The following is a 17379-nucleotide window of genomic DNA, read 5'->3' on the forward strand; positions in this document are numbered from 1 at the left end:
GAAACAGATTCAAGTACTCAGATAAATAGAAATAGACAGTATTCTTTAGAATCAACACAAAACCGCTTCCCCAATTCTTATAAAGTCCAACCCTAAGATGATTTGAGCCCATGTGCTCAAAACTCACCAGTTCCAAAGTATACATTCTTCAGTTAGGTTTATATAGGGATTTGCCGTTATGATTATGAAAGAGTCACAAAGTTAGAAAAAAGTTCAAGTAAAGTTCATATTAGACTCACCTCAATCCAACACAGTAGGATAGTCCTAGGGAGGGATACATAACACGTTTCCACCATCAAAGTCAAGGAAGAGCGAGTTAGGGTTAGGGCTGTACCCTCTTGTTACCCTATGTGAGACGAGGGGAAAAGCAAGATATATAGACTTACCACCCCTGGCTCAGAGTTCTTCTGATACCACTCGTCTGGGTTTCTGACTTTGTTGCAGGCTTGTTCTTCTGTCTTGGTTCCTTTCATTCATCATGAGGATCATCTAGATGTCTATACAGAAGAGATACTTTGTTTTTGGGGATTTAGTTTCGGTCAGTCGCAGTGCTTAGGAATCGGTTCCGGGCAGCTTCCACTTGAAGACCCAAATGAATTTAGACGGAAGACGTCTGTGGGACTGATGGCAACGGGACATGTCAAGGACACAATGACCACCAGATTCAACTTTGGTTACCATGGTCCGTTGGCAACAGGCAATCTTCCAGCGGCGAACACAGGAGTAGGCCCAGCACAGCTTACCTTGGAGGAAGACGGCTGAAAATGCAGGAGCAGGCGACTTGTAGCACTTGAAGCACAGCCCCAGCTTTCCCCAGAAAAGGGATTTCCATTTAAGGCATTTGCTGAACTGAGAAAGGAGGAAGATGGCCAAAGAACAAGCAAAGAATCTTGTAGCACGGCCATTTTATGGTGCTAGCCACCTTCAGTAGCCATTTGCAGTAATTGCAAAAGTGTAAAATGTCACAAAAACTGTAAATATATCACAGCTGCCACCAGCTTGTCTTAGGCACAATGTACAAGTAACCAAAAAGCCATTATATAAAAAAGAATATAAGGATACAAAGTATCCTAACTGCACTTCACTGGTGATGTATGCAATTATAATAATACAAGAATTCATGGAGCTACCGGCACTGTTGCTACCGGACCGGCAAACTACGAGTTGTGCTCACGGGCGCCTTTCTGCCAGCCAGGTCTGACTTGGCGAGCACAACTCTTCGGATGCACCGGCACCATTCATAAATGGTGCTGGTGCATCCGACCTCCCCATTCCCATTTGAGCTCTATGGGGCTCAAATGGGAATGGGGAGTAATGAATACCGGCAATGGGGACTGACCGGGTCCGCCGGGGTTGGAATGCCCCCAGACGTCCCCATTGCCGGGTGCCGGACATTTCACAAGTTTGCCGGCAGCCGTGTCGGTTTTACCGGCACGGCTACCGCCAAACGTGTAATGAGGCCCATAGTCTCTCAGTACTGATAGTCTTTGGGACTAGTCAATTTCCCCATAAGAATGAGCAAAACAGTCAAGGGAAGTAAAGTAGATAGCTTTGAGGACTTCCAAAGTCAGGATAAGGTTCAAAACAAGCAAGACGAAAAGGGTGTACCATAGAAATATGCAGAGAGAAAGTTGCAAAAAAGAAAATCTTTCCTAGCAGCTGGCCACTGACCAGAATAAATTCAAGGCATTGCTGGGGCTTTGCGAATATTACCCAAATGTGTCTCCAACTTTGCTGTGAGAACAGCACCCTGGAGAGCGATCCCCTAAAAATATGGACCAATTTGGGTAGGTTGAAAATTACACAGAGTTGTTGTTAAAACATGGTGAAGGCATTGCACCTGCTTTGCAAATGTTCAACCTAAATCGGAGCACAACGTTAACTGCAATTGGCAGTGTATGTGGCCTTATTAGCTGTTCTAATCCAGATGTTTCAAGGAAGTGAATATGTAGTTGCAGTTGCCTGTTGGTAATTAAAGGGGGCATTTAATTATTCTGTTAGGAAAGATTTTCTTTTTGTAACTTTCCCTCAACAGATTTCTATGGTATAGTCTTACTTTTTGCTCATTTTGAACCCAGTCCTGACTTTTTGGAGGTCAGTAAAGCCTTCTAGTTAATTCCCCTTGCCTGTTTTGCTCATTCTCATGGGGAAACTGTGACGAATCATCGAATGAGGTCACTTCTCCCCAAGGGAGAGTCCTCTCCTCTAGGGCGATGTGTATCATAACCAATATTCCCCATAGGTGTGGTAAAACACAAGAGGACCTTTATGGGAGGACTCTTCCACCACCCCCCAACCCTCCTTGGGATGGGGACGTACATTCTGGGCCACAACACCCCATCTCGCACCCCATCTCTACTCACGACACTACTCACACATACTCTCAAATGCTGTATTGTGACTATATGACAATACACAATACTGGAGCTAGTAGGACATGAGGAGGCATGAAGATCACCTCATTGAAACCGACAAGAGATTTTCCCATTCAGTCACAAAGTATTGTCCCCATAAAAAAGGGAGAGGGACTCATCTTGATGGCAAGCTGGTCCAGCCAGCCCCAGAGTACCAGCGAGGGGGGAAGCTGTCAAACGTGGGAAGCTGGACATCGAGGAAGCCAGAGGTCGATAACACAGGCGAGGTGCTGGAAGCATCACTGTCGGGTCCAGTGACCGGACCAAGCCCAACTGGAGAAGGACAAGGCAGTGGCACGACCTCCAGGAGGAAGTGGACCGTGGTTTCCATTAACAGTGCCGACACTGCAGGGAGCCTGTGTTCGCGGAGCCAGCAAAGCAACCAAAGTCCCAGCGAGAAAGTTCCAGAAGGTAATGGGGAGCCTGGGCAGACTGGCGGGGTGGGAAGATAAGGAAAGGGTCTCTGCTTTGGGCCGTGGCCAGTAATAGTCAGAAGACCAGAGAGCGAGTGAAGAATGCATCAGAGAAATGCTTCCTTGTCACAGGGGCAGTCATGAGACTACTGAACCAAGAGTGACTCGAGTGCACCAGAGGGGAGAGTTCCTCATTGCAGCAGAAGTCCTAACTCCCCTGAACTTGACTTCAGTAAAACCTACATTAGAGGAGAGATTCCCCAGTTCAGTGACAGTTCTAGGTCTGCTGATCTGGCCCAAGTTGTGTGTTGTTTTACAAGGACACTTGCTCAGGGGGAAGTGGGGGCCTGAAGGGAAAATTCTGTTACACCAAGGTTAGAAGGAGAATACCTTTTAAAAGAACTGTGTCAGGAACCTTTTTGGCTGAAAGACCCCTTCAGAACAAACCAGGAGAAGGGAGGCCTTCTCGTGGCTCACAAAGTAGTCACAATACTGGAAGAACTTAAAGTGCCTTTTCTTTTTTTTTTTTGTTGTACTAGGAGAGGGGAGTCATCCTCCTAGTTATTCTTTTTTTCTTTTCTGTCTTTTCTTTGTTTCTTTTTTTAGTGGTGACAAGGCTAGAGTAGGAGCTTGGATGTAGGACGGTGGGATTCCTTTGGACATTCTGACGACATGCACCCGAGTATCCTTTTCTTTGTGGGATACCCCTCGAGAGACAGGGATAGGTAGGTCTTTTTTTTATTGTTCAATAAAACATTCACAGAAATGGCACCTCTGTATCGGTCTCCTACGTCTGATGCTGTGTTACAAAATGGCTAGTCCTTAAGACTGTTAGTACTGAGAGGCTATGTCTCTCTTTATGATTTATTGTATTGTTAGAATTGCACACCTACCCTTACAGAGAAGTGTAGTCAGGATACTTTTCTTTCTGAGGCTTGTTGATCTGCTTAGATCACATGTCATCATATGATCGCTAGTCATCGCACACAAATGCCTCTATAACTTGGCCCTGAAATACTTGACATGTAAATCTATTGTTAAGCTGTGAATTATGTTTCATCCCTGAACCCAGGCAAATATCTGCTGTTTATGCTCACATCTCTGATTTGTAAATTTATACTTGCATTTGTAAATACTTGTAAATATACTTTGTAACTCTTTGTGTGCTGATCTGTAACCCACCATGTGTACCTAAGTATTTAAGCGCCCAGATACCCTAGGGTTTAGCGCGCTATACAAGAAAATAAAATAAACTAAACTAAACATGCTATGCATAGGCTGACATCTAGTGGTAGTCGTGGAGTATTACATGATTTGTTTTAGAACTCAAAAAGGGACGTCGACAGGGAGTGCCAGTAATACTATCCCTAGTGTGACGTCTACTGTACCCATGGTCCTTCACGCATCAAGGTCGCTCAGATTGTTTTTTTTTCTGCCATCATAGTCGGTCACACGTTGCAGAGTTCTCCATGCTAACGCCTTCGATATAATAAAGTTTAACCTTAGACTTTCCTATTTGCACTTTCTTATAACCGCCCATCGCCTGCCGCTTTCAAGAAGAACTTTGACGGCTTTTGAGGGACGCACCTATCGTCGACAAGCCTTATCTCGACGACAGTGATTGCGGCCTACACAGGCCTCACCGGGCCCTGGCCTTTTACAGTATGGAGAGTGGGGGGAGGTCAGACACTCTTATTTTTAGAGAATGCCTATTTTGACACCTTTTATTTCCCTTTATCGTCATGCTGCCTTTCCCATCTAATATGTAAAATACACCCTTTAAATTCTTTCCATCTTGCAATTGGAAATATCCCTGGAAGGAGACGCACATGGTGGGCAACCACTGTCTTCCACGGGATCACATCGACAAGCACTGCAAATCCTGCAAGGTATTTCGACCGAAGACCTTAAAAGGCTGCTGCACTAAGTGCTGGGCCGACCATGCCATGCAGGCCGAGGCCTCCATAGACGTGGTGGGTGAATCCAGCGATGGCAGTACCAACATTCATAGTGGCATCAAAGGCCATCAGGGTTTGAAAGAACCCCATGTGCGAGCCAACGACTCCAATAAGGAGGCCAGCGATCCTGTTACGGAGAAGACACCCTGGGGCAAGAGCACACGCATTCCACAACGCACTAACAACGTACCCCCTGGCCGAACGCTGACTAAGTCATCGACCGTCACAGCCATGCGTTGTCTAAGGAGAAGTCCCATTCCAAATCATATATGTCCTCTTGGCCATCGCAATCGCCGCATGACAGATCTCCTAAACGGGCGCCTGGTAGGCCCGTTTCAGACACTGTGCCCAAAAAGGCCCTCCTTACTCAAGCTGAAGGGACACGTCAAAACCTTCAACGACCCCTTGTAACATGTCAAATGCAAGAACTTATCAGAAAACATGTCCCAAAACTCTCCTAAAGTCTAAAACGTTGACAAACACTACAATTTTGACACACACACCATCTAAACCACCTTCCTCACAGGAAACTGGCTGCACCTCATCTGAGGACACACTATTGGGGCACTACATAAGAAAAAGCAGAACCCCCTTTCAAGAGACACCTGGCCCTCCTGTTTTCCCAAGGTCCACTGAATGGACACCCGAAAGCTTTGACAGGGAGTTGAGAAGGATCTCTTGCTTTGTAGACTTAATGGATCACCAACTAGAGGTGTTTAGAAGCACACAGGGTTCTGTAAAGGGTGAAAGAGTATCTACTGGTGAACCACCTTCTAAAGTGTGAAGGTTAGCACTTCTACACAAACACCTGTCCCCTCATATAGCCAAGAACCCTCACAGGACTCATATATTGTAGATCATTCAGACTCGCAGGTTCCAGGGACTGAAAGTGACCATTACAGTCAGGACCAAGACTTTGATGACGATGCCGATTTTCACATCATACAGTCCCGAGATCAACAGGATCAGCCTGTGGTTGACTCACCCATGGATAACCAGCTCCAATATAACTCTAAAAGCCGCCCAACATTTTAAAGGAATGGTTCGGTCAAAAATTTTTATTGCCCCTTTGGATCGGCCATGTGTTTTTAAGCCTAAATCGCTCGATTTTAGAAAAATTTCTTATGGACCTTACTCGAGTTTTCGTCCATGAAACGCACGCGAAAACAGGCACCACGGAGCTGCCATTTTGTGATAATCCTATCATTTCCCCCATCGCCCTGGCTGACCTGCTTTTGCGGCACTAAATCATATCCCCCGCCCCTGAGCCTGACATTATCAAAACATTCATATTCCCCGCCTCTCTCCGTGACGTTACTGTGCTGCGTAGGCAAACGCGCCCAGTCGTCTTCTATGCGACTTCACACAGAACCCGGAAACCAACACAGATCAGCTCACATCACAGCGTGCCACAATTCGGAATATGAAACTGTACTTTAAAATCAAACAGCAACACGGTAAATTTGGTAAAGTTCATTTATTCGACATTAAATGTTTATAGAATATTCTGCAATTGCCATATGAATGTCATTTATTTTCTTTTATTTCTATCCGCAAATCCTTAAAATTTTATCATGAGTCACGCGCTGTTCCTTTATGGTACACATGGTGTTGGTTTTCGTTCAAAGAGGCACTTTTGTCGCACGTTGAACCGCAAGGCTGTTCCATCAATTAGGCACTAGGCCAGCATAAAGGCTGATATGTTGCTTCTAGCCGCTAGTACCGCGTAAGGGCATATGGGCCCTTGGTGATCGTCCCATAAGATCATCAGAATGGTGCAGTTGTTTACATTAAGCTGCAGCTGGCGGCTGAAGAAACCGTCTGCCGGTGTCTGAAACTGGTGGCAGTGGCAAAAGGGGAGTGTATACCTATTTTGAAAACATACAATTTATAATTAGTCTCGCCAGCCGATCTTTATTAATATTATTCATTTTATTTATTACGGCCGAGCTGAAACTATTTGCTTTCAAGTATAGTGCAATGGAGTATGTTCGGCTCTAAAATCAATGCGAAAACGAACTAAATAAATCGAGGTTGGTACACAATGAGAAACGACTTTTTGTCTACATGCGTGTGGAATGTGGACCTGCATGCCCATGTGCCCGCTACAAGGACGATCCCACAAACCTTTTCAAAACTCTTCATTTATTCATGCATCCATTCATTAATTCTTCATTCCGGTATAAAGGCGTCTAAAGAGTTACTTACATAATATTTGCAATTTCCATTGTGTCTCTGCGTAATGCAGTCCGTAAATCCCACTGTGCTCTTGACAACGATTTTTCGTATACTGAACTAACATGAAACTTGGTCTAGTTTAAGAATTTTCTGCCTTATCGTCTCAAACGTTATTTCACCCCCCAAACCCCCCTTCAAATGAAGTTCTTTCTGCATGGTCCCTGTCTCTCAAGGTCAAAAAACAATAGAACCTTATACTGCCAGTGTGAGTTGTGGGCCTCTTCAGGGCGCGAGCTGAAAATCAAAGCCGCTGACCTTCACTAGAAATTAGCATACATTCTTTCTTTGCAACATCCCTTAGTAAAGCCATCTGTGAGAACTTGAAGTTTCGAATCCATCTATGTAGTGCGCCTCAATGTGCAAATGCGAACTGGCTTCTCTCCCATCTGCAACGGCTCACTTGGCGCGTTCTAAGGCCCCAATTTTGTCCTCGTTGTCTGCGAGCTTTGAAGCCCCAAAGAACCATAACTATTGAGACTTTTAATTTTTTGGGGAAGGTCAGGTGAAAGTATAAAGTACCCGAGCAGTTGATTTGAAAGTGCGATTTATTGTTTGTTTTATTATTTGCAATACGCAAGCCTCCCCTCGGTTAACAGTGCCCAGCATTTCTAAGAGATTGCGAAAATTAGTTACATCAACAAAAATATATACATACACATATAGACAAGGTCAGCAACATGAGGTGAATAGAGAGAGAATTCAAAGATGACACCCAGGTAGTTCGGCACCCAGGATGGTGAAGGTAGGGGTTAGGATTAGCGTACTTTGTATGCACACTGTACAATAAAATGTATTTACAAAAAGACAATCGTATTACAATTATTTAAACCGGGATTTGTACTTCACAACCAGCTCTCCTTTGGGTGGACATGGCACAGTGGCAATGTTGGGTGGCAATGGATCAGTGCTCTGCACAGAAACGTTCAAAATTCCATATCTGTGCTTCTCTAATACAGCAACAATAAGGCTTTTGACAAAGTCGAACTCCATTTCCTCATAGACTGGTTTGATCACCCATTGCTTACTTCTTTTTGAAAAGGCCTTAGTGTAGCGAGGCATCCTGACATTACCCTTAGTCCTAGATTGTTCACGGCCGAGATTCTCGTTATGGGCCAAGACGGCAAGTAGAGTCCTATGTCTCATGCCCTGTATGCTGAAATGCAAGCGCTTTGGCCTGTACTTTAGGCACATATTGTGGAACACCTCCAAACCTCCTGTCTGACAGAATTCTGTCAGTCCCCTCAAATCTCTTGATAGAGTTTTATCGAAAACAATCTTCTCAATGGCTTTGTGCGTCGGTGAAGATAGATTTAACCACTTCTTCTTCCGTGCCTCCACTGGGGATAAAGGGCCATGTTCACATTGGTGGAAATGTAGGTTTTCTGACCAGCGGTGCATGAGTGACCGCCATTTTTCAAGTAGTATTTCCACTGACCCTTCACGAGTTTTGGAGCTCCAGCAAAGATGGTTGCTGATAGACTGGGACCACTCTGAAATACTTTCCAAACTTTTTTTTTTCCCTGCAGCCGAGATTGTCTTATTGATTGATTTAGCAAGATGCCATACGTCAAATTGATGTTTAATATGTGGGCACTGCCCTCTCATTGTCTTGGCAATTGAAACGTGTCTGTCCGTGGCTATGAGGTCGATGTGCATTCCCCTCGATTGTAGATATTCCACTGATTTTATAAATCCTAGTTTCTCCATGACCACTGAAGATGTACATTGTGTTACCTGCACGACCACCAAACTCACAATTTTATTACTATCCATGTCCTGAAAGTGGTAGGTGCAGTACTTGGCAGAAAATCCAGGGCTGTCGCACTGTCCATCCCCAGCTAGCCTGAATCGTTTGCCTTCGAATGTACTTGCTAGAGACAATTGTTCAATTTTCCAAGCATCACTAATAGCCGGAAACAGATAATCATGTTGGTATTTGTAGTACTGCGTTTTTTAAATGAAATGGAGTCCCACAAACTGAAAGAAATACTCTAACTTTCTAAAACTGGAGCCACTAAAAAGTGATGCAGCTGCACACAGTAGTTTGCCTGCTGGCAGTTTCCCCAGCATCGGTTGTGCAGACCATGAGAACGTATGATGTAATCTACAGGCGGCATTTATTGTGATGTTACTGCCTTGTTTTTGACGAGTCACATGAATCAATGGCTTCCCACATACTTTCCCTCTGACGGAATGCCCACATTTCAGCATACTTATAATATCCATCAAACAACTGTCGAATACTATGTATTTGCCCTCTTTCATTAGACTGTCATCCTGCGTCAAAGTTGATTCGGCCTGTGATGTTGAGGACATATCACCACATTTGAAAGAAATATTGCTGCTATCAAGTTCTGATGCGTCGGTGAATGCTGCTGCTGGTTCATTCTGTCATTTCAACATCTGTTACTTCAACATTGATGGGAGAACACAACAATGTCGACAGCTTTTTTGGTGGCAATTTTTTGTCGGGTGTAGATTGTGTCAATTGATCTGTGACTACTTCAGAGCTATCTTCAATACTTCCAGTATCATGTTGTTGCGGCGGTGCGGTCGTACTGTAGCAATGGTCCAATAAAACTTTGCTGGATTCTCCGGACACATTAATTTCATGTTCTGGCCATTGGACATGAGCATCCCGAGTCTCAACACACCGCGTATGAATTAATAGTTCCTCCATAGCCTCCATAGTGTAAATGGTCTGGCAAGCAACATCTCTCATTCGCTTCACTGTCTGTGTATGTATAGTTCGTAGACCCACGGGTAACTAGAGGACAGATTGGAAAAGGGATGTTCAGTTTAAACACAAGATAAAGTATAGTACAATTGACTGGAAAAAAACATAAAATAGTCCCCAGCACAAAAAAATGTCTAAAGTTATGAACTGTTTGTAACTAACCTTATTTTGGTTTCTTTTCTTTACAACTTTTTTGACTCGACCTTCAACGTCTGCACGCTGTTGCTCTGATACGTATCCGCATGTCTCCCCTTCCTCTTGCGCTGCAACGACTATATTTTCTGTATCCGCATAGACAGCACGGAATGAGGCTCCATCGACTCCCTGAAACATAGTATTTTCATTACTGTGTATCAAAATATTGTTAGCGTAAAACGCACGCGAGGACGAACACACATGTACATCTCAATAGCCAAACACGATTTAAACATTGTGTGGAACAATCAAACAACAAGTATTCGAGCTCTGATGACCTAGTTCGATGGAGATGTCCGTATATATACCTCTGGCTCTACATGGACTGCCACGAATGATTGTATTGAAGAGGAGGCATCAGCAACTTCCTGAAACACAGTACTTGCGTTAGTATGGTTTTCAATATCGTAAACATAACACACACTTGGGGTCGACGGCACAGGTACATATAAAGAGATAACCACAAATGTTGCATTATCTAAAAGAATCAAGGAATATTTAAAAATGTTCAGATTTAATCGACTTATTTCTCCGATTTCTTTACATCTGCATCATCTAAATGTGATCTTGTGATTGTAGTGGAAGCTCCATCATCTCCCTGAAACACAGTACTTGCGTTAATAGGGAAGAAAGTATAGCAAATGGAATCACGTTATATGATCATGCTCGATGGAGCTGTCAGTATCCATACCTCGGGCTGCTGAAGAACATCTAGGGCTGTTGTCAATGTGGTGGAAGCTTCAGCATCGCCCTGAAAGGCAGTACTTGCATTAGTATGGATAACACTAATTATAACTGAAAACGAACACCAGGGGACGACAACTAAAGTGTATATCAATTGGAAAGCACTAACCAAACAATTGGTAAAATAATCACACGATACATACAAACTATTACTTGACATGCATAAAACAAGTCTGTAGCGGAATAGCCAAGTATGATTACCTGATGCGCGCTAGAAGTGGTTGATAACTGCGAGCACGTGACGGAAGTAGAATGTTCTTGCTTCAGATTCAAGGGATAGTCAAGAAGTTGTAAAGGTAAATTATTGTTTGATAATGAAATGCCAATATTGAAAATTGCCATGTAAGGAGACAGAATACTTGAGTAATGCGCAATATAGCACAGTTCCCTGTGCCCATAAATAGATTTCGTTTGTGGGTTATGAAATCTAAAAATAATATATTGATAAATGTTATTATTCAAAAAACTATACACTCATATCAATGTCGAAAGTATTGCAAATTGGAAACAACACCTAAAATATCAATGAATCCCTTCAGCTACCTACACACTACTGCAAGGCCTAAAGCTAAAAACGGACACTTGACTCACCAGTGGCGGATTGTGGATGAATAGAGTGGGAATAGCGTTTGCTGCAATTTTCGTGTTGATCGCCGTTTGTTCTTCTTTGTTACCCAAGATGTGGTGTACATGTTCGAGGGAAAGTGCCGGCTGCAGATGCGGTATCGATCACCCCTCTTGTCCTCAAAGACTTGTTGGACTCTACTTTCCAGCTCATCCAGTGGATATCCGCAATGTCTGACCCATTCTCTTATTCGATCAACAGTTTTCGGGAATACATGCATTGTAGTGCCTTCCGATTTAGCATGGATCTTCGAAGGGCAACCGCTAATCGAACAGGCAGGCATTGTTGAAAATTCAGAAAAGTAAATATCAAGATTATTATAAAACCTTGATGAATAAAAATGTCATAAAAAAGTAAATGAACCATACCATGCTCAATGCAAGGTTTGTTTTGGTCGCCGGAACTATACCAGTTCATCATCTGCGGCTTAGTATTTGCACAAGTTACAGAAATGTCTGTTTTGTCTTGCACAAAAATGAACCATGCTTACATTATAGACTGGACCCCCGAAGGATGCAATTCGATGACAATTGACACCGATGAAAATAAATAGATCTATTGATAGCATAACAATTGAAACTCAAGTCAATAGCAATAAGACCAATGACCATAGCTCTATTGGGTACTGTAATAGCAAATAGATTGAAATGTAAAAATGACCGAAATATGACTAGGATACATGGCCTTACCTTGACCAACAAACAGTTGGATTCAGCAGGCAGAGCAGTATGTTGCAGGAGAACAGATAGATGGCCACAGGTAGCACACTGACGAGTTTGCTCGAAGCGGTCACAGATAGCACGGGGATGAGCAGATTAGCATAGATCTCAGTGCTTCTCAGGTAGAAGGTTCAGGAGTTGACTTGCAAAGCACAAAGATGTTCTCATGAGACATATCAAGTGGTTTATAAAGTATTAGAAACAGGGGTGTGTTTGTGAATGAATGACGTGTGTATGTCGTGGTATTATGTTTATTGCAGGGGGGCGGCCTGCCTCAGGGGAGGCTTGCCTGGAGACACGGGGTCTGAGGAGGCCATGTGAGCGATGGCCCCTGGGCGTGGGATACCTTTTGAAGTCTACATGCTGTTTGGCACCTTAGCCGTTTGCGCCCATCCCTTGCCCTTATGTGATGTTAAAGGATACGGGGCATCCATTTTTGTACCCCCCTTCCACTCCATTTTGGTGACCAGGCCTCACTGCGATAGTACAGCGCGCAGAGCACATGGCCCACAGCCTCGTTCCCACTCTGACTGGAAAACTCCAGAGGTATTTGCAACAGCTAATAAATGTAACACATCACTCTCTGAGATCACGGTCCTGCATGTGAACCGGCTTGAACCATGCACATGGCTCGTTCATCTCCACAAACGTGTCCCTGCCCACGCACCCTCGCCAGTGGAAAGTAACTGCCATTCTGACCCTCTGTCCCTCCAAGGTATTCTCTTCATGTGCCAGACCACTGACCACGCCATGATGGCCACCTAGCAGATCCCCCAACTAGCATTAGACCCCTACTGCAGTATATCGTTGCCTATCAATAACAAATGCCATATATCGGAGATTCTTGTGAGCACAGACCCACACTTCAAACACTGTATTATAGTGGTAAAGACCCTTGACCTAAGGCCTGTATAATCCAATGTTCATTGATAGTATTGATATATGTGTGACTTTTATAGAGACATAACCGACTGAAAGACTTTGAACAAGTGTTATTTAGTGCATGCATTATTGATAATATATTTGGTTAGCTTAGATAGTGACCACCCCGCTTCACAGCGACCTGAACTTCACCCATTCCGAGCACAGGTGTCCGACGTCCATCCTTGAATGGAGACACACTTGATTGATTTAAAAAATCGAAACAACCGTTGTTAAAATATATGTGGTGTTTTATTTTGTAGCTTATTTTGATGACACAAAAATACAAAAGTTTACACATTGTACAGTTCAGGTTGCAGCACAGCGAGAGAAAATCCCCTGTACTGACCGCTGTCACTCGGGAATGTTTCTCTTATGGCACGAACGGCACAGGCGGGTATCACTCTTCGAACGCGGTGTCCAAGCCTCCCGTGAAGCCACCATGTAACGGAACGATAGGCCACCAGCCTGTACCACCTGTGAAAAGGAATGAAACAAACTGTTTTTAAATGACCAAGATAATTTTAATAAACATAATTTTAATAAACGTTTGTTGTCAATGACAATTCTTGTAACTAATGGCATTCTGCTCGGACAAATGCTATCTAGACACTGCACACCATTGAACGACTTTCATGCGTTACAATGATATGTATATGTAATTTTGGATATAGTAGAAGACCATGAAATAGTAGTGGCATCACAAGCAGAGTATGCTTACTCGTTACTCGGATTACGAGGACGAACAGTTGCGCGAAGTTCGTGCATAAGCACCATCATTATCCTCAACACAGACGTGTGAGGCAGGCCGCCCTGAAGTCTGGCTGCTCGGTGATGCATTGCGGTCGTGGCTCGCCTTCCGAAATGTAGGCCACGCATCTCGAGTTTTCACAGCAGCAGCAGTTCTCCTCGGTCGGCATTAGCTCGCACCGATTGCATGTGCACCAGGTGGAAACACCGTCCATGCGACTAGGTCCAGTGTCTTCACCCGTTGATTCATCCTGCCAACTGCTGTCCGAAGCCCCATCGTTTTCGTGTGTTTCCCTTTCCAGTAGCTCCTCCTCGGTATATTCGGGCTCGTACATGTAGGGCATTATCGTATCCATTGTGTGTTGCACAAACTAAAATAATTGATAGCGGTGGTACTGGTATCTGTCCACACGGGCTGCAAGCAACGAAGGTAGCTGACCAGAGCACAGAAACGAGTCACAGAATACTCAAAGTAACACAGAGAGAGGAATGGAATCGAAAATCTGCTGCTGTGTGTTGTGAAACTGTCTGTTTATACTTATTGAGGAAAGAGGCGTCCTGCCATTTCCATGGCGACACGTCGTTAGCTGAAGCGCAGCGAATGTTGACACGAGACATGCTTTGACGTTGTGAAATGGGCGGTACGCATCTGCTGATGACAGTCTCAGGGGCGGGGGATATGATTTAGTGCCGCAAAAGCAGGTCAGCCAGGGCGATGGGGGGGAAATGATAGGATTATCACAAAATGGCAGCTCCCTGGTGCCTGTTTTCACGTGCGTTTAATGGACGTAAACTCGGGTAAGGTCCATAGGAAATTTTTCTAAAATTGAGCGACTTAGGCTTAAAAACACATGGCCGACCTGTAGGGGCAATACAAAATTTTGACCGAACCATTCCTTTAAGATAGAAACTCAAGAGATCCAACAGGACAAGGAGTTTGTGGATGACATTTTAGGGGACAACAGATCGGTAACACAATTCCAGTCGGTTCATAGGTGCATCTAGCCCTCCTTACTGACACCCAACCTCACAAGAGCGGTTAATCCCCGCATTGAGAACTTTTTCAGGCCAGCACCTACTGACCCACTTTATATTGGCGCTCAATTGAAACCTGACTCTCTAGTTGTCACTGCAACCAGGAAAACGGCAGGCACACCCATAGCTTCTGCTGAGACGCCTCCTAACAAGGAGTGCAAGAAAATGTACACTTTCAGCAGGAAAGTGGCATCCTCTGCTGCTTATCAGACCAGAATCGCAAACAACACCACTCTACTGGCCAGTTATGGTTGCCATGTATGGGAATTGCTAGAACACCAAATTTAGGATGTCCCCCAGCCCCTTAAATCTCAACTCACGAAAACATAAACAGAAGGCAAACAAATTGCTAACTGCATTAAAAAAAAAGAAAATCTTGATGCCGCAGACAATGCAGGCCATATTATTGTATGTGAGGGCACCTTAATCAAGTGCCATGCATGGTTAAGGGAGTCTGGCTTCAAGCTGGAGACGTAGGCCACACTCTCAACTTAACATGCCCATCAAACCTAACGCTTTGTTTGGCAAAGCAGTTGAGGATGCATTAAAAAGTGCCAAGGAAGAGCCTTTTGTCCAACAAGGGGTGTTTAACACCAGGCAATTTTTTGTTTTGTGGACACGGTCCACAACGCGCCACAGGTTACCAGGGAGGCCAATCACAATCGTGGGGTAATTCACAGGGTCAGTCATCTGACAGCGTTCAAATAGGCTCCAAGAGATCTAGAAGTAGAGATGGGGCTTCTGCCACTAGAGGCTGCACTACCACTAAGCAATGACACCCCGATCCAGGTGCCCTCCCATGCCACTCCGGTCAGAGGCCGCATCTCTCAATTCACCCATGCATGGGAGGGGAGCACATCAGACAAGTGGGTATTGTCCACCGTGGCAGGAGGGTACTGCATAGAGCGTCTGTTGAAACCTCTAAACCATCTGTCAAGACGCATCAAAATGCTGCCAAAAGAAAATCTCATACTACTATAAGAAGTAAAGACCCTACTGAAAAAGGACACCATATAAATGGTCCCAGCAAACCAGGTAAACAAGGGTATCTATTCAACTGACTTCCTTGTGCCAAAGAAAGACTTAACTATGCGCCGTGTACTAGACTTGCAACCAGCGAACACATATGTCAAACCACAGACGTTTTGCTTAACAACACTACAGGAAGTAATCCCGCTCTTAAAACAGGGAGATTTCATGGCAACATTGGATATGAAAGGTGCATACTTTCATATTTCAATGTTCCAGCGCACAGAAAGTATCTGCGCTTCAAGATAGCGGGAAACATTACTAATTCAAGCCTCCGCTCCAAGAGTCTTCACAAAGGTACTAGCAGTCATGGCGGCGCACCTACGCAGAGAATCAATCCCAGTGTACCCTTAGCTGGACGACTGGCTTATAACAGGGGAGAGACTACAAATCCGCAAACTCAACACCCAAAGAACAATCAGTCTGTTGTTGAAAAAGTCTCATCCCCAGTCAAGTGAAACAATTTCTGGGAGCAATCATAAAGACTCAAGAAGAGCTGGTCTTCCCCCTCAAATGAAGGAGTACAAAATATGTTTCAAGTACCTCATTATCTATCCGGTCACCAGATAACTGTGCGCAAGGTAATGCGGCTGCTTCGCATAATGGCCTCATGCATCTATTTGATTGCCCACGCGCGATTGCGCATGCACCCTATGCAGGAGTGTTAGAATATAATAATAATAATATGCATTTTCCTTAGCCCCAAGCTAATCCCTTTTTGCGATCAAAACCCTGTTCTCTTAGTAATGTTCAAAAAGGGGTTGCATTTGTCAGTCATCGAGTAAAACAAAAAGGAAATGTGTTTTGTGTTTTTTTCTGTCAGTCATTACTAGAAAAGTCTGGGTCCATGTTGAGTGCCTGTTTAGCCGCCTGGCCTTTACTGATAAACCTAGGTTGAATAATATCAAAGGCAGGTCCTCCCATTCAGCAAGATAAGAAAAGCCGTTTCTATATGTTTTCATTCTTTTAGCTAAATGCTATGTAAAGGCTGACTGCACTAAGCGGGGGTTATTTACATACTGAATCATAGTGTTCAGCCCTTCCATTTTTGTTAAAAGCTTGAAAGGTATCTTTTAAAGGTTGGGCAAATAGGGTGACAATTGTTAGAATGAAGGGCAAGCGGGTTCTGTGTTTAAAGACCTCAAACACAAATCACCGTCTGTGAACGAGTGGCTAGAGCATGTAATTAAGCCATAAGCAAAGTAGAGAATCTTGATAAAGCAATATGCAATTTGTCCTGCCATCTTGGGATTAGGTGTATCATTGTGTATGTAGTTTGAACATATTTGCGTTATTATCTGTTGCAAATGAATAACAAATTACCTATTATGATGCAGGCTCCGTTTTGTATAGGCAGTGACACAGTGAACCATTCAGGCACTTCACTTCTCCACTCTCCATGAAATACTGGTCGTGGATGAACCTGAAGTCTGCTCGAGTGTATGATATGCGCACATTAAATCTTAACTTGCAATTTTGAAACTCTGTCTCTGATGCTTGATTTTGTTTGAATTATAGCGCTTCGAAGTCTCAGGAGTGGTTAGCAAAAAAATGGTCGCGGGCAAGTTATCAGTGGGACGATCTAGAGTTTGTTTAGCTAA

The 17379-nt window shown here is 44.0% G+C and overlaps 1 protein-coding gene across 2 annotated transcripts in view; it reads left to right on the forward strand.

Moving 5' to 3' along the window:
• Nucleotides 1–17379, forward strand: part of BLTP2 (bridge-like lipid transfer protein family member 2) — a 1026973-nt gene that overhangs the window by 169000 nt on the left and 840594 nt on the right. Inside the window, exon 1 of one of the 2 annotated variants that reach the window (XM_069615334.1) lies at nt 3443–3552. The exons of the other annotated variant lie outside the window; for it this stretch is intronic. Within the exon in view, the coding sequence (XP_069471435.1) occupies nt 3500–3552 (53 nt within the window). The 5' untranslated portion in view covers nt 3443–3499. Of the gene's footprint in view, nt 1–3442; nt 3553–17379 lie in introns of those variants that run through there. 2 annotated transcript variants of the gene reach the window in all.

Source organism: Ambystoma mexicanum, chromosome 9 (genome assembly GCF_040938575.1).
Source record: "Ambystoma mexicanum isolate Mex_15411 chromosome 9, UKY_AmexF1_1, whole genome shotgun sequence".
NCBI lineage: Eukaryota > Metazoa > Chordata > Amphibia > Caudata > Ambystomatidae > Ambystoma > Ambystoma mexicanum.